The sequence below is a fragment of the Podarcis erhardii genome (genome assembly GCF_964252035.2).
Source record: "Podarcis erhardii genome assembly, chromosome: 4".
Taxonomy (NCBI): domain Eukaryota; kingdom Metazoa; phylum Chordata; class Lepidosauria; order Squamata; family Lacertidae; genus Podarcis; species Podarcis erhardii.
Genome location: NC_138508.1, coordinates 67,889,413 through 67,913,790, shown reverse-complemented (window position 1 = coordinate 67,913,790; position 24,378 = coordinate 67,889,413). Strand labels below are relative to the sequence as shown.

Sequence of the window (24,378 nt, the reverse complement as noted above, 5' to 3'; positions counted from 1 at the left end):
TTCAAACTGCTAGGTTGGCAGGAGCAGGGACCGAGCAACGGGAGCTCACCCCGTCACGGGGATTCGAACCGCCGACCTTCGGATCGGCAAGTCCTAGGCTCTGTGGTTTAACCCACAGTGCCACCTGCGTCCCACCTCAGAATGTAATCCCCATGTAAATTGGGAGATGTCTTTAATGCACACTGCTCCCGTAGGGCCATTATGTTGTACTGAAGAAACTACTGGGAGGCTATATGGTGCTATATGGTGACCAGTTAGAATGGGATTGCAAGGAAACGGCAGCCCAGGGAGAAGGAGACTTCTCCTTCAAACACTTCCACCACTGAAATTTTGTCAGCACAAGCCACCCAACACACTGTTTGTTGAGGAATCTAGTCACAGAAGCACAATAAAAATTGCTCTTCATCAACCTGCAAATGATTTCTTGCATTTGCAACTTGAATAGATGGTCTAAATTATGCTAATCTATTCACAGATTTCCATCTCATTCTGTATGAACGCTCGCAAACAGTTCCATAAAGCGACTTTATTAGAAAGCAAAACCAGACAACAAAAACCTGCAACAGCACCAAGGAAACTGTAATTGGAAATATAGTAAGCAGTGGCTCCACTAATTGAGCGCTACGAAGTTATCCAAACAAACAAATGAGCCCAATACATTTTCCAAACAAGGCCTGCCATCGGATTTATGGCACAGAAAATATAAGCAGACATAAATTGCAGAAAGGTTTTAAGGGAAAGGTATGAGACAGAGGCTTGGCATATATCTCAGCTATTTTGGCCGCTTCTAGGAAGTCTAATGTTGTGCTATGCTGAGCGAATATTACCTCTGCCAACACTAGCTTTTTCAGCAATTCTAAGGAGGATGGGAGTGAATCAAACTGATCTGCCAGAAAGCGCAGGAGAACTTTGTCAAAAAAATGGGGGGGGGGTGGTATTGCGCTTGCCATATTACAGTGGTTCCCAAACACAGCAGCGTTGGCTTACACTATTTTGAACTAAGTAAAGTGCAGGCAACGACCAATTGACACACAACCATACACGCCAACCAATGGACCCCCTTGCACTGACCATTGAGGCCTGTAGAGAGCTGGAGTTTGAGCAAGGATGTTTGGAGGGAGCAATTGTAGTGGAGTTTGGCGTCTGGTAAGAGCTGCTGGATTTTTCAAGGATTTCCAGAGGTTTGGAAAGTGTTTGCAGGCTTTTCCATTGGTGTTTCAAATATGGTGTTTTTCGGGTACCTCGGGTATTGCGCTTGCCATATTACAGTGGTACCTCGGGTTAAGAACGTAATTCGTTCTGGAGGTCCGTTCTTAACCTGAAACTGTTCTTAACCTGAGGTTCCACTTTAGTTAATGGGGCCTCCCGCTGCCGCCGCGCTGCCACCACGCAATTTCTGTTCTCATCCTGAAGCAAAGTTCTTCACCCGAAGTACTATTTCTGGGTTAGCGGAGTCTGTAACCTGAAGCGTCTGTAACCCGAGGTACCACTATATATGTGGCCGAGTGGAACTTCAAAGTTAAAAAGCAACACGAAACACTGTGCAGCACAGAGCTCTTCTTGCAAAGGCTTACATTTGGGCAATACTTCTTAGGAGGACTATGTGACTAAGATTCAAAAGAAACATGAAAAGGAAGCAACATCCACTTGTGCACTTCATACATTTAGTAAGGTGCACGTACCTCCCAGAAAACACCTTTGAAGTTCTTCCACTCTCTGGGAAAGAAGCAGGAAGAAACAAGTACCTCTTTTACAGAAAGTGAAGACTTTCATGAAAGGGGAGGGGGCCCTTCACGCAGCACTAATCTTAGGGAGAAAGTGCACCAGGTGTATATCTTTTAACGTGTCTCTGTGTGTAACAGTGATACAATTATACTGAGTCAAACCATTGATCCCTCTAGTTTAGTACTGTCCACACTGCCCAGCAGTAACTGTTTTGAGTTAAAGACAGGGGTCTCTCCCAATCTCACCTGGAGATGCCAGAGAATGCCCCTGGAACCTATCATATGCAAAGCAGTGTGGAGCCTGCGGTGGCACAGCGGTTAGTGATGGACCTGGGAGACCAGGGTTCGATTCCCCACTCAGCCATGAAGCTCACAGGGTGGTCTTGGGCCTAGCACTACGTCTCAGCCTAACCTACCTCATAGGATTGTTGTGTGGAGGTTAAATGAGGAGTGGGAGAACTATGTCACCTTCAGCTCCATGGATAAATAATAATAATACCGCTATGGCTCTTCCCCCAAAATACCTTACTGGTTTGACTGGGGCTTGAAACCAGTATTTTCTGCATGTAACTCGGACATAATAACTACTATACTATGGAATTCCAGTGCATGCTTAAAATGCATTTTTATGTGTGTTTTGGTTTCTCGTGGATTTTTCTGGCTGCAGATGCCAGCTCTCATTATATTTTTACTGTCTTGTCTATTCATTTTAGTATTTTTAAAAATGTTTTATTCTATCATATCGTTGTACACTGTCTTGAACAGGCACAGACAAACTCGGCCCTTCAGATGTTTTGGGACTACAACTCCCATCATCCCTGACCACTGGTCCTGTTAGCTAGGGATGATGGGAGTTGTAATCCAAAAACATCTGGAGGGCTGGGTTTGCCTATGCCTGGTCTTGAGGTACCCACATAACAGGTGATATGTTTTAATAAAACAATTAAGCAAATGGAGGTGCAAAATGGCCCCACATTTGCACTGATCATCTCAAAAGGGCAAAGATATCACAGAAAGGAAAGCAACCCAGGAATGTCAATCCGCCTTTTGTTTCCTGCTCAACTGTTCAACTTGCTCATCGTATGCAAAATAATTGATGCTTTGGATTCGCTTTCAAGCAAGTAACTTAACTACAACTATAAGTAAGCTTTCCTAACCTCCACTGCAAATATTTTCATTGATCTAATACCGTATTTTTTGCACCATAACACTCACTTTTTTCCTCCTAAAAAGTAAGGGGGAATGTCTGCGTGTTATGGAGGGAATGCCTACGGGTGGCATGCCTACGGATTTTCCTCCTCTAAAAACTATGTGCGTATTATGGTCGGGTGCGTGTTATAGAGCAAAAAATACGGTAATTTATAGCTGCATCTTCTCCACATGTTCTCTGGAGCACTGGGGAATCATCAAATTTATCCCAGCTCCACTGTAATAACAGTGAGAAACAACTAAGTACACAGATGAATAAAGTATCCCTCATGAAGTTCAGATTTTATGGGATATGTTTTGATGGCCTGTTTTACTGCCCTTCCATATAAATTATATGAACAGAGTATTCCACCATAATAACACACGTCTTGCTTTAACTCTTTGTGTAGTATTCATTGAATCACCAAATGGTACAGTTGTAAGGGCCCATGGGTCATCTAATCCAACCCCCTGCAAAGCTGATTCAACCAAGTCTTACTCAGAGTAGACCCACTGTAATTAATGAATATGATGAAACTAGGTCCATTCATTTCAGAGAGTCTATTATTATCACAATTTATTACCAGCCCTTCACGCTAAGGTTCTAGGGCAGGTTACCAACAATTAAAACACAATATTAAAAACAGTTTACAGCTACTTACAATCACGGAAATAAGGTGGATCGTAAAAATATACTCCTAGCAAAGTTTATTTAAATACCGCCCTAAGAGATCAACAACAATTCCTAAAAGAAAATAATCCCAAGGGATGGTTATAAAAGAGCTGTTGAGATTTTTGTCATTTATTTCATGGAAAGTTACGAACAGCGCTCAGAGGCATCTGAAAAACCTGCAGGTGTGACTAGAAAACCCGTTTACCTACTTTCTATAGCCAGTGTTTAGGAGTCAAATATTTACTGCATGCACAGATTAGCCAAAATCCTCAACAACTTCTGCAAGATTTATTAGTCTATTTAGCTGCGCTCCTTCTGGCCTGATCATGACCAAAGGGCAACAACAGAATATTAAGTCAGCACAATCAGGGCGGCTTCTCTGCTGCTCCACTGTGCTTTAATGGCAGCAAGACTCATTCTGTCACAGTCCCTCTGAAACCCTGGACAGCCACTGCCAATCAGTGCATACTGAGTAAAATAGACTAATGGTCTGACTCAATATAAAGCAGTTTCCCATGCTCCTAAAATTGGTGACATACCAAGGATCTGAGGATCATACCCTGATCTTCTTAGAAACTCATTTAGATTCAACATCTAAGGCCTCGTCAATAGTTTACTAAATAATGGTTTTGTTTTTTCTTTATTATTATTATTATTTTAATATAATTTTTATTAACAGGCCAATCAAATCACATTTCCAAATCACATTAGTTCCAAATTATACAGCCAAATTTTTAAATTTTTGTTGGGGGTACCCATACATCAATCTCCGAAAGGGGACCGAACATCACTCACGTTGCTGCTTTAATTAAACAGTTCTATCCAGTTCTGTCTAGATAGTCTCTTTGTTACTTTCCTCATCTTCTTGTTGTTATCATATATTCCTTTCTTTGCGATCTCTGATAATCTTCACAAGCGGGTTAAAAACAAACATCCTCTGTGTGGGTTTTACACTCTCCAAAAATCATATCACATAAGGACAGCCGCCATTTCCCCACCTCCATAAAGAGACTTTCCCTCAGTCTGTCCCTTGATTTTCCCAGGCTTGCCAGACATATCTCAGAGGGCTCTGCCAAGGTCTAGATCTCATTCCTTTAAGCATTCACATTCCAATGACCCTGGTCCTCCCCCCCCCTCCTTCTTAGGCAAGCCTGTCTCGGCGAGACGCCATTTGAAACTGCGTCATAAAATTTTCCTCCGTTCTCTGATGTTTACCAGTCCTCTCTTTGATCGATAATTCACTCCACACAGTTCTTGAATTCCTGCTTGTGATTAATAAATTGCAACGATTCTTCTTTCTGGGGTGGAGTGTTATTAATACTCACATAAGGCAAAGAAAAAGAAAAGCTTTTTCCTCCACCCCCCTTTCTGTTTCGCACCAAACATACCAGTCTTTTAATGGCGATTCATCACTTGATTTATTTGTCCCACCCATCGCTCCGCTCCCAGAGATTCATTAATCAGCAGTCTTAACTCCCAATCTTTGCTTGATGTATGTGCTTTAGCTTCCTTCCAATTATATATTTCCAATTATATGTTTCGAGCTAAAACAACCAGTGTGCTGATTGGAGACAGCGTCTGGGAAGAGCCGACTTCACACAAGGGCTGGTGCCAAGTGTCCGCACCCCCTTCTTTCGAATCCGGGGGTGAATTATGGACACCGCTGGCAAGGCAGTCCCCCCCCCCATCTCCTTGGGGGGGGGGCAGGAAGACTGCATACTTCCCATAGCAGCCTCTAAATTACCTGGTGTGGGTCGGAGAGATGTTATTGTCGGCCATCTTCCAATGCGCCCCCTGGTGGCCCCTCTTTATTATTTTTTAACCTAGGTGAAGGTAAAGGTAAAGGACCCTTGGACGGTTAAGTTCAGTCAAATTTAACTATGGGGTGCAGAGCTCATCTCCGCTTTCATCTCTGGTGTTTGTCCATAGACAGCTTCTCCGGGTCATGTGGCCAGCATGACTAACTTAGAAGACCTTATCAACATTTTTTTTTTGCAGCACATTTTTCTCATAATAAATTATTTTTACGTAATAAATAATTACAGATAAAAAGTTAATATCTGGTTTATTCAAATTATGTGATCATAATTAGCTGTCTCCATTTCAAAAAACTCCTAGTCCTATTCAAAATCTATATGCTTCATTGTACATCTTCCCATCAGTACAGAAGTGAAGTAAATATCAGCATCGACATGATTGTACCTGTCCTTGGAGGCTGGTTATGGTAGGTCAAAAAATATTTATTTTTATTTAATGTATTTATTATGTTTTTGTATAGCACATCCAAGCAAATTCTTTGGGTAGTTTACATAGACATTAAAAGAAAAATACAATTTACAATAAAAAACCCTAATGATGATGGTGATGATGATGCAGAAACCCAATTAAAATTGCCATAAAGCATACCACCTAAAATAGGTGAGTTTCTGGGAACAGAGGTGCCACCACCGAAAAGGCCGTCTCCTTAGTAGCCACCCACCATACTTCACTAGGTGGGGGGGGGGACCTGGAAAAGAGCCTCCAAGAAAGATCTCAGGGTCTGGGTCATTATATATGGGAAAAGCAATCTTCAGGTAACCTGGCCCCATGCTGTTTAACTCTCCAAAAGGTCAAAACCAGCATATTGAACTGGGCCCAGAAATGGACAGGAAACTAGTGTAGATTATGAGCTCCTGTTGTAACATGATTAGATGTAAGCCTGCTTTGAAAACAGTTGATCCCAAAGGACTGGTAATAATCATTTACCCGTCCTCACCAATTAAGCTGGCTACCCTGTTTGGGATCAACTGTTTTCAAAGCAGGTTTACATCTAATACATTGTAGTAATCCAACTGGGAGATTAACAGAGTACAGGTAACTGCCATGAGACTATCTGTACAGGTAGGGTGATAGTTGATGGATCAGGTGAAGCTGCTAAAAGGCACTCCTTGCTACTGCAGCCACCTGAGCCTCAAGTGACAGTGCTGGATCTAAAAGCACCTGCAAATAACAAGCCTTCCCTTTAGGGGGAGTACAACTCTATCCAATGCAGACTGAACCCAAGTGGACAGAAGCATCATCCAATGACAGCAACTCTGTTTTGCCTGGCATGGGTCTGTTTGTTCGCTTCAATGAGCTCCTTAGCAAACCCAAGCACTGGTTCAGAATGCCCACTGCCTCATCTGGGTTAAGATAAAGGTAAAGGGACTCCTGACCATTAGGTCCAGTTGTGACCGACTCTGGGGTTGCGACGCTCATCTCGCTTTATTGGCCGAGGGAGCCGGCATACAGCTTCCGGGTCATGCGGCCAGCATGACTAAGCCGCTTCTGGCGAACCAGAGCAGCGCACGGAAACGCCGTTTACCTTCCCGCCAGAGCAGTACCTATTTATCTACTTGCACTTTGACGTGCTTTCGAACTACTAGGTTGGCAGGAGCTGGGACCGAGCAATGGGAGGTCACTCCATCGTGGGGATTCAAACCGCCGACCTTCTGATTGGCAAGCCCTATGCTCTGCGGTTTAACCCACAGCACCACCCATGTCCCATTCATCTGGGTTAGATAAAAACAAAATATAAACCTGGATGCCATCTGTATGTTTAGGCCCCTACATTTTCTTATATAGCCAGTTTTTAGTCCTCATGTATGAAGTGTGAATTATAAAAACATGACAAGAGTGTGCAGCCTAACCCTGCTTATTTTGTAGCCCACAGCTGAATCGTCAGAAAATGCTATTTGCCATAATCTAGCCAGCAGAAGGAAAGAGGGCATGAACAGAAATGTGAGCTATACTTTCTTTTTAAAATCCATGAATCCAAATTCACTAGGCCAATAGAATAACAGAATTGTAAAGTTGGAAGGGACCATGAGGCTAAGCTAACCCAATCCCTGCCATGAAGGACTTGGGCTCGAACCCACAACCCTGAAATTAAGAGTTTCATGCTCAATTGACTGAATGCAATATAAAATAATAGACATATCTTCATTTAACATTTTAATACATTTCAAAATTCAATTTAAACTTACAGGAAATCTTTAAGAAAATCTAACATGCTTTAGATGGCAACAATCAATGTATGATAACTGAGACTCAGTCATCTAGCAGCATCAACTCTCATAAAATTTTCCAAAGCATTTATCTATGCATTAAAAAAATACAGGAACAAAGTAACTTTTCGCAGTTTTCTCTTCACATGTTACGCTGGCCTGAACATTAGGAAACTAATGCTTTTCTAATGCAGTAAAATATCATCTTAAAGTATAGAATTTTATTTGGAGGGGAAATCGCTTTAAAAACATACAGCACTTGAATAACAGGGCACTTTCCCATAGTGACATAGGATATTAAAACACACAGCTTCTTATTCCCTTTCTTCCTCTAAGAATAATAATAATAGGCATGCCATCAAGCTAGCTCGTGTCTGGACATATCTCCACTCACCTCAAAAGGGCTCTCAAAAGCAGCAGTGCAAAAAGCAATCCTTTGCTGCTGCAATAGTGACACTGCTACTCTACTGCAGCAGACATACTGAAAAGGGTTCTAACTAAAATAAATGTATCTGGAAGTTACCAGTCTCCGAACCTCTCTGGGGCCCAAAGAGAAACATATCTCTGTCTCCGTGTCCCTAGTAGCTGTTTGAATATTCCACAAATTAGAGCATCCCCAAACAGATGAGATCACATGGCACAAACTAGTCTCTGCTGGGAGACCAAAACAAGGAATTAGGATTAAATCCATGTTCACAACCAACTCCCTAACATGTGTATGCCACAGATATAGAAACTAAGATATGGGCTTTTCTCTAACTATTACTCCCCAATCTGTTATGTTAAATGTATGATGAACCCAATTATTTTTCATTAATGTAGTCAGATTTTAGGTATCTGTAGCATCACAAGCTTCTGCTCTATTATTTATTAGACTGGTACTGTGAAGCAAATACTTTCTACATTACTTCTGTCAAAGGACAATCATCGTGTACAATAATGGAGACCAAGATTTTATTTCTATATAGAAATAAATCAGCATCACTTAAGAAATTAGACAGGGTTATAATGCATCAGGGGCATCTGCCAATCGAATAACAATATGAAGGAAACAGACGTAAAACAAATCTGTACTGATCATATTTATGTATATTGGACAGTTTCATTTTTTAATTTGATAAGCAACGCTATTAAGGGATTCTGAAATTTCAAATGGTTTAGAAATGTATACAAAATATTCCCATACCTTCCAGTCATCAAAAATTAGCACAAAGCTAACATTTACCTGAAAACATGAGACAGAGTGAGACAGTCCTTTATGCAATTTTAAAAGAGCTATAATGCTTAAATGGAATTGATTTTTTTCTCTGGGTCAGCAGAAGCATTGTCTGGAACACAGGGGGATCTTCACAAGATATATGGAAAGCAGCTGTGTGATGTTAGTCTTCTCTGATGGTTTTAAAATGTAATAGGTTTCCCCCTGCTTGGAATGATCTTTTCAATTATGCCTTTTCTTCCACTTCTTTTTTTTATATTGGAAAGAAAGAAAGAAAGAAAGAAAGAGAAACATGAAAAAGAATTACTAATATGCAACCACCTTTTCTACATGAGCAATTAATATCTCTATAAGCAAGCCCATAAATAAATAACTGAACCATTTGACCTTGAAGCAAATGGGAAGAAAATGTTGTCAACTCTAAAGCTGGTATTTGGGTTTTTTTTTGGGGGGGGGGGGAAATCTCCCACTATGGATCTAGTTTACCTGTTTCTTCCATGCTCTTCCTCTTTGGAATAATGTTCAGCCTCTTTCTGATTCGGGATATTCTTTTTCTGGAAAACTGTCATCACTAAGGTCACCATAGCTGTCACTGAACAGAAATGAATGAATGAATCACAGAATCATAGAATTGCACACTAGGAAGGGACCTGACGGTCATCTAGTCCAACCCCCTGCAATGCGGGAATCCTGCCCATGGCTGTCCTGAGAATGAATAAGAACTGTATTTCTTCCCCTTCAACTCTTAATCTCTATTAGTACAATAGCAATCAATATAAAGCATTTTCAAATCCCATTAGTTTCGGTGGAAGAATTAAACACATATTAAATGCTCTTCCTTATGGAAATCAGTAAACCTTAAAAACTGTTTAACTTGGGCTGCTCATTCCCTCAGGATGATTAACAAAGTAGTAATCTCAACATATGAGAGCTTTCTTCCTGCTGATAGCATCTTAGCTGCACTAAGCAGATGAGAAATCTATTTTGTGATGAGTTACCGGGTGATAAATACTTGACATGGTTCAGCAATTGTGTGTCAGTCACAATCAACATACAACACTCATAAACAGTGTGGTCATCTGAATCCAGCCTTATTTTAGCCAAGAGTTCCAAATTAGGAAAATGATTACATATTTAATACTTTTTTGAAGGGCAGTAGTCTCTTTCAGGTTTCATATGCTACACAGTTTGTAAAACGTCCTTGAATGTCACTAGATGCAAACATTTGTTTAACGAAAACCCGTTATCATTCAAGCCATATTTCTAACTTTCAAAACTGAGTCAATCTTCTTATATCAGTAGAATGGTAGAGTAAAATATTGTGGTCCCTCTTATAAACTATTGTATTTCATAGGTGCTACATGCAACCCTTGTTTGATTTAAGCAGCTGTTCTGGTAAGCATTAAAAGCCTAAGTACAGCATTCGGTATTGAGTTCCATCTGAAGGCAGAGTTGCAATTGCCCATGACTGCTGATGAAGCTTTGGGGGTGCATTCAGAAACCATTACTCAACTGTCTTCTGGTTGTATACGGGTGACTGAATGAATCCATTGACTGTCCATTTCTGAACAAGAACTTCTATTGCTTTGATACATAGGGATCACCAAGATTTCTGTAACCGCGAGGAAGTGGATTGTTCAACAAGCTCTTATTCGGGCTGGGTTGTCCAGCCCTGTGTTGTTGGGCACCCAGGCACCCCATGGTTATCAGCTCCCTCCAGTCTCAGTAACATCTCTATTATCCCAACCCATCCTCAACAATGTCAAGGATAAGGTAAAGGTAAAGGTAAAGGGTCCCCTGACCATTAGGTCCAGTCATGGCCGACTCTGGGGTTGCGGCGCTCATCTCGCTTTATTGGCTGAGGGAGCCTGCGTACAGCTTCCGGGTCATGTGGCCAGCATGACTAAGCTGCTTCTGGCGAACCAGAGCAGCGCACAGAAATGCCATTTACCTTCCCGCCGGAGCGATACCTATTTATCTACTTGCACTTCGATGTGCTTTTGAACTGCTAGGTTGGCAGGAGCAGGGACCAAGCAACAGGAGCTCACCCCCTCGTGGGGATTCGAACCGCCGATCTTCTGATCAGCAAGTCCTAGGCTCTGTGGTTTAACCCACAGCGCCACCCGCATCCCATGTCAAGGATAGGAGAGGGTTTAAGTCTCAGCTGAAAGGTGTCCTTGAAAGCAGCAGTTTGCTTTTATGATATTCAAGACAAGAATAGCAGCCATGCAGTTCTTTTGGGAGGTTGGGGAACACAGCACTGTTCTCAGGGATTCAGCTGAGATTCAGCTTCCCCCTGACCCTGGGAAGCAGAGTGCCTGCTGATGGGGACTCCATTAGAGAGGAGCGATTGGTACTAGCTTCTGTTGTAATGAGGGGTGTTTTGCTAGTCACTGATTTTAAAGCACGAGTAACAACATGGTCAGAGACACAGATCTTGTACTTACTGCTGCGGTACTTACTTTCTTCTGAATGTACCCAAGGAAGCATGGAATAGAACATGGTATTATGAAACAGTTTTGCATATTGCACGAAAAATTTAAAAGATATTAAAATACGATGACCTGGTTCACACATCATACCAAGTTAAACTACGGTTGCACACCCTTTCCAAACCTGGGAGAAAACAAACCATGAGAAGAACAAAACATTTGGCCTTGGCTTCTTCTTGCAGTGTGCCCAGAGAGAAACAAGCCACCAGAACCGTTCTGTACATAACACTGAGCCAATACTTTGGTTTGTCTCTTCCTGCTTTGGAAAGGGGGGAGAAGGGGGTGGGGCACGTAATTTTAGCACGTGAAAAAGCATGTCGAGGTATTTTAGGCTGCAATCCTAAACACACTTACTTAGAAGTTAATAGCATGGTTAATATGTAATTTCAAGAATTAATTCAAGAACATTTATTTTATCTCTTATTATACAAAAGCCATTTCTCTTCTTTTATATCTCGGTACAGATATAACATTATCAGCTGAAAGCAACCAATTTCTGTATGGAAATAAAAAGCACGGCATTTTGGAAGTCTGTTACAATTTACAATCGCTGTTACAAATTAATAATACAAAACACAGTATTGTTTAGAGATGGCTCTAGACTGAACATAATTATAAAAAGGGACCCCTGACCATTAGGTCCAGTCGTGACCGACTCTGGGGTTTCGCTTTACTGGCCGAGGGAGCCAGCGTACAGCTTCAGGGTTATGTGGCCAGCATGACTAGGCCACTTCTAGAGAACCAGAGCAGCGCACGGAAATGCCGTTTTCCTTCCCGCCGGAGCGGTACCTATGTATCTACTTGTACTTTGACGTGCTTTCGAACTGCTAGGTTGGCAGGAGCAGGGACTGAGAAACGGGAGCTCATCCCGTCGCAGGGATTCGAACCACTGACCTTCTGATCGGCAAGTCCTAGGCTCTGTGGCAGCACCACCAGCATCCCAAACGTGATTATAAGTTGTTACAAATTGTTATTATTTCAGTTAAGGGTGTAAATTATAAATAATCCCAATAATCTAAGGATTTTGTATGAAAAAAGGTACTTGCTCTCATAAGGGATGGTGCTGTTGCCAATCTTCTCCTTCCACTGTCTGCAGCCCCAAACCCTCACTCCAGGGCAGAGCTATTCAAACTGTGTGTCGCAATACATTAGTGTGTTGGCTGCAGTCTGTAGGTGTGTTGTATGAACACACATTGTGCTTCTCCCAGGGCTGGAAAGGGTTTAGTTTAACCCCTGGTTTGCTAGTAAAACTGAATTACTGTGTCGCAAAATGATGCATGTTTAAAAAGTGTGTGACCAACAGGAAAAGTTTGGAAAGGTCTGCTCTAGAGGGTCCCTCTTCCTCTGTGTTTGGTCAGTAACACCCCGTCTCCCAATCTCCAGGGAAGTATATTTTACTTATTTAGTAAGATCTTTGAATCCAAGTAATTGTTTCCTGCAAAACTTCCATAAAAAAAGGTAAGTTAGAAATCCAGAAATCTTTTATGATAATCAGCTTTTGTTACCTGCAGTTAATCAAGACTTAATTAATTGCCTGGGATTAAGGGGTGGGTTTCTCAACCTCTACGTTTATTTGGCTCTCATAGAAAAAGCAATATATCAACTCATCAAATGACCTTTTAAAACTAATCATTATTCAGAACTTTTCTAGTACACATAATAACTAATAATAAACACTTCAAAAGTAACTTTGCTTTTCTGGAATTGCACATCAATCATGAAGGCTTTTTATGAAGCATCCATCACACAAAACAACAACAACAAAAAAACAAAGTTACCTAGGAGACAATTTACATCCACGTTGCAAGTAGGCACTGAGAGACCCTGTTGCAGCAAGCAAAAGGCCAAGGTAGGCAGGCGATGGCTTCATAGGCCTTGAGGAAAACTCTGGGTGGAACTGGACACCAATGAAATATGGGTGATCTACGGATAAATCACAGAGAAAAGTAAAAAAAAAAAAAGTTAAAAGGCAAACATATAACACTAATAATATTGCAAACTATTTAAATTACAATGACTTATATTACAGTGGTACCTTGGGTTACATATGCTTCAGGTTACATACGCTTCAGGTTACAGACACCACTAACCCAGAAATAGTGCTTGAGGTTAAGAACTTTGCTTCAGGATGAGAACAGAAATCGTGCTCTGGCGGCGCGGCAGCAGCAGCAGGCCCCATTAGCTAAAGTGGTGCTTCAGGTTAAGAACAATTTAAGGTTAAGTACAGACCTCCGGAACGAATTAAGTACTTAACCTGAAGTACCACTGTAGTTGGCATTTAAAATATAAATGCTAATGTCTGTAAATTTTAGATAGCTTTACGGTTCAAAGAACATCACAGAAAGTATCTTGTTATCAATCTTACTGCAATATAGGCAAGTATAAGTGGGATATGCAACAAAATGTTGCAATGTGGTCTATGTTTCTGTTCAGCCAGCCACAGCCTCCCACCACCATATTCCATTTAGTTCTTCCTTCCACCGAATTATCTTCCTCCTTTGAAATGCTTTCCACTTAGTTTATCAGTGCTGTGAGGCTGGAGAGGTAACAATAGTGGAAGTGAACCTTCAGCCCCTTTTTTTGCAATTAGCTACTTTTTGCTTTCAACACAGGCCTCTCAGTTGAAAAACACTTGCCATAGGGAAAAGATGCTTCAGTTGGTAGAATAAACATTCCACCCCACCCCACAAGCATATCAAAACTTGCATACTTTGCCTATTAGTGGCAAAGCAACTGTATTTCTTTGCTTAGCTGATTTGTTTTCTGCTACGAATGAAAAGTCTTGCCTTGCCACCCAAAACAGATTCTGGAAAACCATTAAGGATTGCATTGCTTGCTTTAAGGAAAATTTAATGAAGATGATGTATAGATGGCATTTGATGCCGACTAAACTTGCTAAAATGTATAGAACTCAAGATAAAGCATGTTGGAAATGCAAGTAGAAGGAAGGGAATTTCTTCCATATGTGGTGGATGTGTAGTAAAGCCTACTGGGATATGATATACAATGAATTGAAAAAGATCTTTAAATATACTTTTATTAAATAGATAGGACTCTTAAATATACTTTTATTAAATAGATAGGATCTTTAAATATACTTTTATTAAATAGATAGGACTTCCGGGTTGGCGCCATCGCCGAATGGCGGGCTCCCTCCGTGCTCCGGAGGGAGCCGGCTCGGCAGGGGCTGGGTTCTACCGCGCCGGCGACGCGGGGACCCGCAAAAACCATGGGCACGGAGCCCCATGGACATGGTGACTCGGCTGGCACCTTTGAGCCCCCCCCTGGGCCGCGAAAGAGCCTTTTTAAAGGCTTCGGAGCGGTGCTTTGAGTCCGCCGCTTCCCCTGCCGAGCGAAGCCGCATGCCATTCAGTGGAGAGCGCTGGCTTCTTCCATTGAAAATTTGGATCCAAAAGAGCAACCCATGAGTAATTGGAATATGGATTAAAAAGAGGGATAAATTTTTAAAATCCGGAGCGAGCGGGGGGGGGGTATAAAAAGGAAGTCATCCCCCCCCCAATTGTAGAAGAGCCAAAACAAAGGACTTAACAACTAAGATCGAGAGTGACCTTATCTTGATGAATTAGTGACTTTGCGAGGGAAAAATATAAGATTGAGCTGGAGGAGAAAAGTGGAATTTGAACTAAAAAGCAACCCCCCCCCCGGAATCCCGGGAGCGACCGGTGAAAATGCCTGGGGAAGAGAAACGGAGGTTTTGACAGCTGTCAAAGAGCTGTCAAAACGGAAGAACAAAACAGAGACTTTGTTATGAGGACTTTGCCGGTTACATTGGTTATAAATTGGATATAAAATGTTTCAAATAAGGATCAACAAGCTACTTGGATTGGTGGATGTGATCTGGAAGGGAACTCAGTTACTGAAATCCATCTAGAGGAGCTGAGGGATATTGCAAGTGTTTTTGATGGAAATTTGAACAGTTGAACAGAACTTTTTATCTCCTGGGAAACTGCAGAAATGGAACATTATTTTGTCTACAGAGGTCTACACACTACAGAAAACAATGGATGTAAATGAAAGGGACATGACGCAATGTTTTGCTCCTGAATAACAAGACTCTGCAGAGAAACTAGAAACTTTTGGAAATAGAACATTTCGGCAGAAGAGCAGGGAAAAAGCAAAAAATAAAAAGGAGGAGTGTGATTAATAAGAATAATGAAATAACAAGATCTGGACAGAACTGGAAGTGGGAACATTTGGGACATTCAGATTTGACAAGCTTACAGAAATAAAATTGGAGTTTTTGCTCCTGGATATAAAAATCTGGATAGAAGAAATGGGCCCCTTTTTGAGATAGACTCCTTCTACGATTGGACACTCGAATTTAAAAATGACTGGTAAAGGACTAGAGACGTCTGGGTTTAGTGAGATGTGGGAACCCCAGGAAGATATCAGATGTCGAGGGATATTGAGAACGCAACCGGGAAAGGGGGGAGGGAAATCTGGAATCCAAAGGGTGCAAAACTATTTTTTATCTTGTTTATTTTTATCTGCATTATTCTTGAAGGGGGGGAACTCGTGGAAGGGAATTAGGTCGATCTTAGGGGATGGGAATTTTCGAAAAATTGGGTTATTGACGATAAGTGTAATTTGGGGATAAGAATTTGTTGAATTGATTTGTTAAACTGGAAGACAAGAGGGGGAGGGGAGGGGAAGTCCTGGTTATTGGAAAAAGATTATAAATTGGATTTAATTTGTTTTAAATTGGAAAACTTTAATAAAAATTATTTAAAAAAATAAATAAATATACTTTTATTAAAAAACCGGAGGCTTTTCTATTGTGGGAGAAGAAATTCAAAAAGTAGACTTAAATATGTTTATGTATGCTACCACGGCTGCAAGGACACTTTTAGCCCAGAAATGGAAGCAGCAGGAACTTCCTACTTTGGAAGAATGGCAGATAAAAACGATTGAACACGCAGAACTGGCAAAACTGACAGGGAGAATCTGAAACCAGCATGACGAACTGTTTGAAAAGGACTGGAGTAAATTTATACAATATATGAAAGAACACTGAAAAAATTGGAGAACATTTGCAGGTTTGATTTAAAATATTTTGTAATGATAATTTTTGAAACTGATTTACAAATACTAAAGAATTTTTTTTAAAGAATAGTAAGAAGGTAAACAGGGTGATCTAGAAATGCAAAGAGGATTGTGATTGCTTAAGAAAGTCAGGGAGTGGGAGGGGGGAGTCGATGCTCGGTATGAGCAAAGTTGTATGTGATGATGTGATTTGATATGAATGTGACAAAGGAAAAATATATATATAGCATTGCTTATGTTATTTCTTTCATAGCAGCAGTGTTTAACAACACTGTCATATTTTATCAAGATCTGTGCAGAACTATTTTCAGTATGTATATCAGAAGCAATATAGCAGAAATAAAAGAAATGCACTTAGACAGTTTTTTCTTATAGGTTTTGAAATACCTCCAAAAGGACAACCTACATTTTGTGCCATATCAGCATGAGACTATAGAAATAATTCTTTCTGTCACATCCTGGAGCCAAATTTAATCATTATAGGCTTCAGGCTTTCATAATCAGGTAAATTTACATTTTTGTTTTTACAGACAGCTAGTATCTCTGCAATAATTCAGTTTTTAATATCAGTATCATACATTTGTGACAAAGGATATGTATATTCCTAAATGTTAAGTATTGACAAATGTCAGTGCCTGGAATTCAAGACTTTTACACTGTCTGCTTTAAAGCAGAGATTTCAAACTTTGTGGTTAGCAGTAAATAAAAATATGTTGTAAACATACCTTATTGGGCAGCAACACCTTTAAAGTATAAATAGCCATGACTAAATGGCTGTAAGTCAATCTATATGCATACTGGTGATTAGTCACTTTGGAGTTTTGTTTGAAAAAACGAATATATAGACATTTCAAATAAATAAGCAGGGCATTTTGTGAGTGGTCTATCCTTAAGAACATTTTCCTTAAGAACAATTTAGACTTGTAACATCTGCAGGAACATTTAAAGCTGAGTAGTTGCTAAAACAATGATTGTGTCTCCACAAAATGTGCCATAAGAAAGCAATCAGCCATTTTTTTGGGTGTCTGCTGATGTGTCTGGGCTATATAAAACCACCAAGGCAAGGCATCTTCTGTACCTCTTTCCAGCCCATTTTCCCTTAGAGCAAAACAGACTGTGGCACATATCCTCCGAAAATAGGCTGCCTGGCTGTTTTTTGTTGTTGTTTTTTTAACTAAGAAGCATACTTTCTTTCTACAGGTTCATGTATCTTACCATTTGACCAACTGCTACTTGAAAACAGAGTAATTATAGCCCAAAACAGTGTAATTCCCTCTTCACAAATGTGGCTTCCTGGAATAACTGAAATCTGCTTTCCTTCTTTTTAACAGAAGACCGAATGAGAACTGTGGATAAAAGTCCTCTCCAGTGTGTGGTTCTGTACAGTGAACCCTCCATTTCCTATATATGAGAATGCTGCAGCTAAAAACCAAAGCCCTTACCATTCAGCTCAATGACCTCCATCCTTTTCCCTTCAGTATCATGGCCAACAAATCTCAAACCTTTATCTTCAAAGAAGTGAGTCAACTCAGGGTTCACCTTTGAAAGAACAAAGCAAAAGAGAGAAGATAAACATACTTTTAAGATGAAAACTGCAATACTGGTGAAGATGTGCATCCACATATGAATCAGTATTGGCAATGCAGATAGATGGTTATTGTGCTACAATAATCTCTCTTGCTGAAACATATCTTTTTAGATGGTTCTAATGAAAGAAAGCTTTCAGGACTAATAATAACATGATAAGACTGTTTCAGACATAATGTCCAAACCATGGTTTGGTATTTGTGAGTGCCACACACACCTGCACTCCCCCTTCTTCCCCTTGTGTATAGATACCCCTTTGCTCAAACATGGTTTGGCCTGACTTCCACATCAGGAAAGCTATGGCCGAAAGCTGTCTCCAAACCACCATTTGAAACCAGGTTTGAAATGGTGAAACTTCATATAGGGTTTCCTGAATAGCATTTGCTCAATTTGGATATCCAGCTGAACAGGAATGGAAGGAATCCTGAAAGGCACTAATGATTACCAAATCCTGGTTCAATCACAGCACCTTGACCTGAGACAATGGATTTCAAAACAGCAATCAGCATATGTTGCAATTTGCAGGCATTACAAAATATGGGAATCAGTTTTAAAGGAAATACTCATTTATCCTTTCTGGAAGAGAGAAAAAAACACTCAATGTCAAGAAGTACAACGGATAGAAAGAAAGAAAGCTGTCTTTGCCTGTATACTATTGTGTAGCCTAGTAACAAAACAAACAGAATCAGAAAAAAAACTGTATTTAAGTCCTTTGTTGCCAGAGAGCAGTATTCTGCTATTGTTCTATGCGTCCTCTCAGAAGCAGCTTGACTCAAAGGCTTACTTTTGTCTGCAAACGTTAGCTAGTCTGGAAAAGATCTAGCAAGCTGAGTCAAAGTACACTTGAAAATTTCCCATCTAACCCTATTAAAAGAGACAAGGCAGTGTCCACCCCCTCTGCTATCCTTCTCCAAACTGGTGCCCTCCAGTTCTTTTGGACTACAACTTCCATCAGATTCAGACAGCATGGCTAACAGTCTGGAATGATGGTGGTTACAGTTCAATACCCCTGGTGGGCACCAGATCAGTGGGAGCTACTCTCCATATAATAGCATGGGACTTCCTGAAACCGTGTTGCTTAATCTTCCTCAGTTTCTTATCTATTCGAAGCAATGCTGTTGATTGGTTATGGAGAGTCCTGAGTTTTCATGTGTCCTTTTGAAGAGGCACTTTATAAAATGTATCTCTGAACTGAGTGTCCGGAATCTCCTGATTCCCACCTGAGTCTCCCCTCCGTCCTCCATGATTCCCTTTCTCCGAGTTTCCTTTGTGCATTATCATTAGTTTTGCTGGTAGACATTCTGCTTAAGTCTGCCTATCTGGGTGCCTCTTCTCAAACCTTCAAACCCCTAATTTCAGGTGGCTCTGAGTATCAATACTGATGTGATAAACTCAGGGCCTGAATGACCCTGGACTCTTTTCTGCAACTCTTTCCAGTGGACTCTGCTTCATAAAGCCTCACTGTGGCTGACAAGTGTTTCTTTAGCTTCTTTTGGGATTGTACCCCTATGTGAAGGATTTTATCCCCTCCTCCATATTTAAGGAACAGCACATAGAAGGAAACACCACCTTTTCACTGAGTTTATTTGCAGTAAGGTTTGGGACTTTCCTTGTTGAATGGGTATGTGGTGCCTCACCTCAAGCAGTAGTCCATAAGACTTTATTGTTTAGACTTATTATGCAGATTCTATGAAGACTTTCCATTCCAGAGAAGAGAAATGCTGATAAAATACACTTCCACCACACCCCTTTAAAGCTGACATTTGTCTGTATTATACAGGCTTAGGTAATAGTTCTCATGGCCTTACTGTGAAAACCTGATGGAATGGACAGGTGGCGTTGCCTTGACTCCAAATTGAGCATGGCTGATAGACAGCAAAAATTACATTAGCAGTTACTTGCCTCATAGCGATGCCTGTGCCGTTCTTCCACAAAAACTTCGTCACCATAAAGCTTCCCTACAAATACATTTAAAGGGTTACTTCTGCTTTACTGTTACAAGTAAAAATAACATTTTTGTGTATAATCTAATATTTTTCCAATCAATTACGTATAAAAGAACACAGATATTCAAATAGATGCAGTCTAGCCATGTAATGTGGCAGGACAATGCTGAACATATCTAAAAGATAAGCAAGGAAGATCATTAGAATTTTAAAACAAACTTTAGGGCTCCCTATCTCCCCGGACTACATGCGGACCTTGCCAGAGGCAACTAGACACTTCCTGCATCTTATAACATACACAACAAACAAGGACAAAAAGCAGATTGGGGTTATATGTAGAGTTTAAGAAATTGGGGAAGGAGGACTGGAATAAAAGAGAAATACTTCAAAAATACATCTTTTTGAAGATGGTGAAGCATGTATCTAAAAGACATGTCAGACGGGGATTAGAAGTGCAGCTTCAAGAGACCTCATGTCAAATTCTATGTCATGTCCCTTGTTCTGCAGCTCATATTATTTTCTGTACTTCCTTTTCTGTGGCAAAGCCTAAACTGGAATATAGTTTCTTTGCAGCTATCTTGGATGCTTGTGAAATTCAGCAGAAAGAATGGCTAGGAATATAGGAAGTTGCCTTATACAGAGTCAGACCATTGGTCCATCTAGCTCAGCGCCATCATCAGTGACTAGCAGTGGCTTCCCAGAACCTGGGACCTTCAGCGAATAAGGCAGATGTTCTGATACTAAGCTTGCCCATCCATCTTAAAGTATTACCCACTACAACTACTACTATTTTAAAAAGTGAAATGGCATGAGAGTTCAGGGGTCAACCTCACTTTCCAGAAGTTCACAAATCCAGGGTCTCTGGGACAGAGGGAGATAGGATGACATGAGGGGCCACGAGAAAGGAAAGTCATAAGGAAGTCACAAACCCTCCCATGGAGATGGCCAGCCAGTCTCAGAGAAAGTGAATGAGGCACTCTTACTGCACTGATCCAAAACTATTCCTTTGCCTTGAAGCAAAGCTTCCTTACAATAATAAGATCATGAATAAAGGAGCTAGAAAACTGATATATCTAAAACAAGCATATGCCCCAGGTCAACAAAAGCAGGGGGGTATTTCACTGACTCCACAACCACCAATCTGTTACTAAACAAATGATCACACAGTCATGCAATTTCTGTCTTTTTTTCCAAGTTAGTCCCCCCCCCCCCAATCCAGTTATTTACAAACAGGAAAGGAGTCTGAAGCTTCCATCTCTCACAGAAACTATAAGTGCCTCTTCCGGGAGGGCTGAGAGATTACACTCCTCACGTTATGAGTTAAATGCCTCCTTAACAATGTCTTCCTAATTAATACCAGTGTTTTAATTATAAATTCAAAGTATTATGATTATGCTTATAGAACTACTTGTCAAAAACAATACTGCCTAAAGGCGAAATTATACAGCTTACATGAAAATGAATAGCTTAATAGGTTTGTTATTTGACAAGTTCTTATCTTCAGTGGCATGTGTGTTACAGTGTGTTATTTTAGCAGGCAAGACTTAATTTTTGCTAATTTCTTCAATGAGGGGTCCTAAAATATGTTTTTGGGTGTGAGAAATTCAAATCTGCTATTAATTTTGTGATTGGATAACGTTTAGCTTGGTAATCTATGGTTGATGAAGGAGCACATGAACTGCTTCCATAAAAACAAAGAATTTTAATTTTACCACCTGAAAGTGTCAGGTAATGCATAATAATAATAATAATAATAATAATAATAATAATACAACTTCAAGTGCTTGGCAATCATTTTAAATTATTTGTATGCATTTTTACACACATTAAACTTAACTAAATATATAAATGTAACCAAAATACTCTCTGAATGCCTAAGTCATGTTACAACTTTTTAGCACCCCTCATTTTTTGGAATTTGAATGTTGAAAAATGCAACACAGCCTATGTTTGATATTTATTCAACCACAATTCTGATGGAATTTTTTTAAAGCCAGTTTTCATGTGAATGTACTCTTTTTCAACCTGGGGTGGAAAAGTCAGAACAAATATGCAACAATAATAAAGGATAGATTGTAGGCAGACTGTGCTTGGCTAGTGCACAACTTAGAATGTGAAGTACAGGTTTCCAGCCATGCCCACAATTCAATAGCAGTTGTTCTCCATAGCCCTTCCAGGGGCTTCAAAGAATTTCAGGCAGTGGAAAGGGAGGCCATGAGGCATAAATCCTCCTGGTGTTTTCCAGTGGGGTCTGGGAAGTCCACTGCATCCCAGTGTCGTGCAATCCCGTGTCTTGTCTGCCAACTTGGAAGGCAGAACGGGAGTGATCTAGGAGTGTGCCCCCATCGTGGACTAGCCTCTGTTACTTTGCGGAAGGTTCCTCCTTAATCTGGATAATTGGTGTTAATCAAGAGGCACTCCCGAAGCTTCATATGCAAATAGGCTGCAATCAATCAACTACCGAAAGAACCGGGACTGGTTTTCTGAAGGTATTTGAATTGTTTTCTGAAATTTGAGGATCCCTACTACAGCCGTAGTATTATGGTGCTGGAGGAGACTCTTGAGAGTCCCATGGACTGCAAGAGGATCAAACCTATCCATACTTAAGGAAATCAGCCCTGAGTGCTCACTGGAAGGACAGATCCTGAAGCTGAGGCTCCAATACTATGGCCACCTCATGAGAAGAGAAGACACCCTGGAAAAGACCCTGATGTTGGGAAAGATTGAGGGCACAAGGAGAAGGGGAAGACAGAGGATGAGGTGGTTGGACAGTGTACTCGAAGCTATCAGCATGAGTTTGACCAAAATGCGGGAGGCAGTGGAAGACAGGAGTGCCTGACTAAACAACAACTACTACAGCCGTGAAAGGAAAGGGGGGGGAAACGAGGTGCTTTGTGCTTTCTTATGGTTTTCTAATGGTCTTTTTTCACCTGTCCTCCTCTACATAATGAAGAGACATGTGTAGCTGCTACTCAGCTTGATACTTCGAAAAAGAAGGGGGCGTTTGATTTATGCTTTACAAGGGAAGCACACTTTTCAGAAATCTGAACAGGTCAACAAATTTTAGTTGGTCTTATTAAACCATAAAGACTGTGCCGTATATTAAAAAGTAGGACTTCTGAAGAAAAGGGAATATGGCTACTTGCTACTTTTTTGGACGATACACATTAGGTCCCTTATTTTTCCATGATCATAACTAAATATTAAGAAAAGGTACTGAATCAAACCATTATTACACTTAAGGCCCGCAAACATTATATGAATATGTATTATTTTTACATACAAATATGGGTTTTTTAAAATATATATATATATATCACAGAAGCAAATACATCTGCCAAAGAACTTAAGACTTACTTAAGATAGAGTCCTTTGTATTAAAGATAGTTTTCCTTTCCCCTAGTCTCATTGTTCCTCCCATGTCTCCAGGATTGTGTTCAGGCATGTCAATGACCTTAACGAAGAAAAATATTTACTTTGGTTTACATTATTTCTATGCTATACAAAGCACTTGGGTCACCACCTTGCATGCCCATAAATCTTCCCATGTTTCTAGTACAGCAACATTGTATACAATAAAAATAGGTTCAACCCACAGATGATACTACCACTGAAACTGAGATGTTGAGGGTCAGGGAAGAGTTTCAACATTAGCTCTGTTCTATATGAACTAATGAAATTTCTGTCAAATATGGTTGAGGATCAATTCAACACAAAGAAAACACCATTCACTCTTATGAAAACAGTATTAGATGTTTCATAACAGCAAGCAGCTGATACAACACTAAAGACATAATCTGATAAGAATAATGCTGATAAGAAGAAAAATCTACTTTTTTTTCTTAGCTTGGAAGCTCAAAGCATCTGTAGCCAATATCCTCCCCGCCCCCTGAAATGTATTCCTGTCCTTCAGTGGCCCATCAGCATGACAAGGATAGCTTAAAAACTGTAAAAATATAGACAACTCTAAAATAATGGTAGATAAAACTCACATGAATAAAAACTCACAACAGCTTAAAAGAGTGAAAAGTTAGTAAAAAGTTAGTCTAGTGGAAAAGTTAGCCTAGTGGAAAAAACCTGCTTAGCACCAAAATGATAACAAACCCTTCACTAATGCTAACTTATACACAGAAATGATTTGACCACAATATTCTACATGGGGCTGCCCTGGAAGACGACCCAGAAATTTCAATTTGCCAGATTACTTGCTGAGATTCCATATAGAACTCTTATCACTTTTTTAAAGAGTTGCACTGGATCCCAGTTTGTTTCCAGGCCCAATTCACTGTGCTCACACTAAAGCCCTAAACAACTCGGGTCACAAATATCTGAAATATCTACAGGTGTACAGAGGGACTCTCTTGCTAGTTCCACTGTCCTCAGAGGTTTGGGAGGTGGCCGTGTGGGAAAGGGCATTTTCTGTGAAAATTCCAGGGACCATCCTGTAAGGCTGCAGTACATTG

The 24,378-nt window shown here is 40.4% G+C and overlaps 1 protein-coding gene and 1 long non-coding RNA gene across 7 annotated transcripts in view; both read right to left on the bottom strand.

Annotated features, from left to right (window-relative positions):
* Window positions 1-3,462: 3,462 nt before the first annotated feature.
* On the bottom strand, window positions 3,463-4,230 carry LOC309340458. The gene is made up of 2 exons (XR_014155998.1): window positions 3,949-4,230; window positions 3,463-3,900 (listed from the first exon to the last, which is right to left on the bottom strand). It is a non-coding gene; the product is annotated as an uncharacterized lncRNA (long non-coding RNA).
* Window positions 4,231-7,544: 3,314 nt separating this feature from the next.
* The window catches only part of CTPS2 (CTP synthase 2), a 78,861-nt gene continuing 62,027 nt past the window's right edge, over window positions 7,545-24,378 (bottom strand). For 5 of the 6 annotated variants that reach the window (XM_081859103.1, XM_081859108.1, XM_081859105.1 and 2 more), the window contains 6 exons: window positions 23,273-23,369; window positions 19,872-19,927; window positions 17,825-17,921; window positions 13,097-13,241; window positions 9,313-9,418; window positions 7,545-9,072 (listed from right to left, as the gene is read on the bottom strand). In XM_081859103.1, coding sequence (XP_081715229.1) covers window positions 9,349-9,418; window positions 13,097-13,241; window positions 17,825-17,921; window positions 19,872-19,927; window positions 23,273-23,369 — 465 coding nt within the window. In that variant the 3' untranslated portion in view covers window positions 7,545-9,072; window positions 9,313-9,348. Of the gene's footprint in view, window positions 9,085-9,312; window positions 9,419-13,096; window positions 13,242-17,824; window positions 17,922-19,871; window positions 19,928-23,272; window positions 23,370-24,378 lie in introns of all 6 variants that reach the window. The other variant, XM_081859104.1, reaches the window with a different exon arrangement.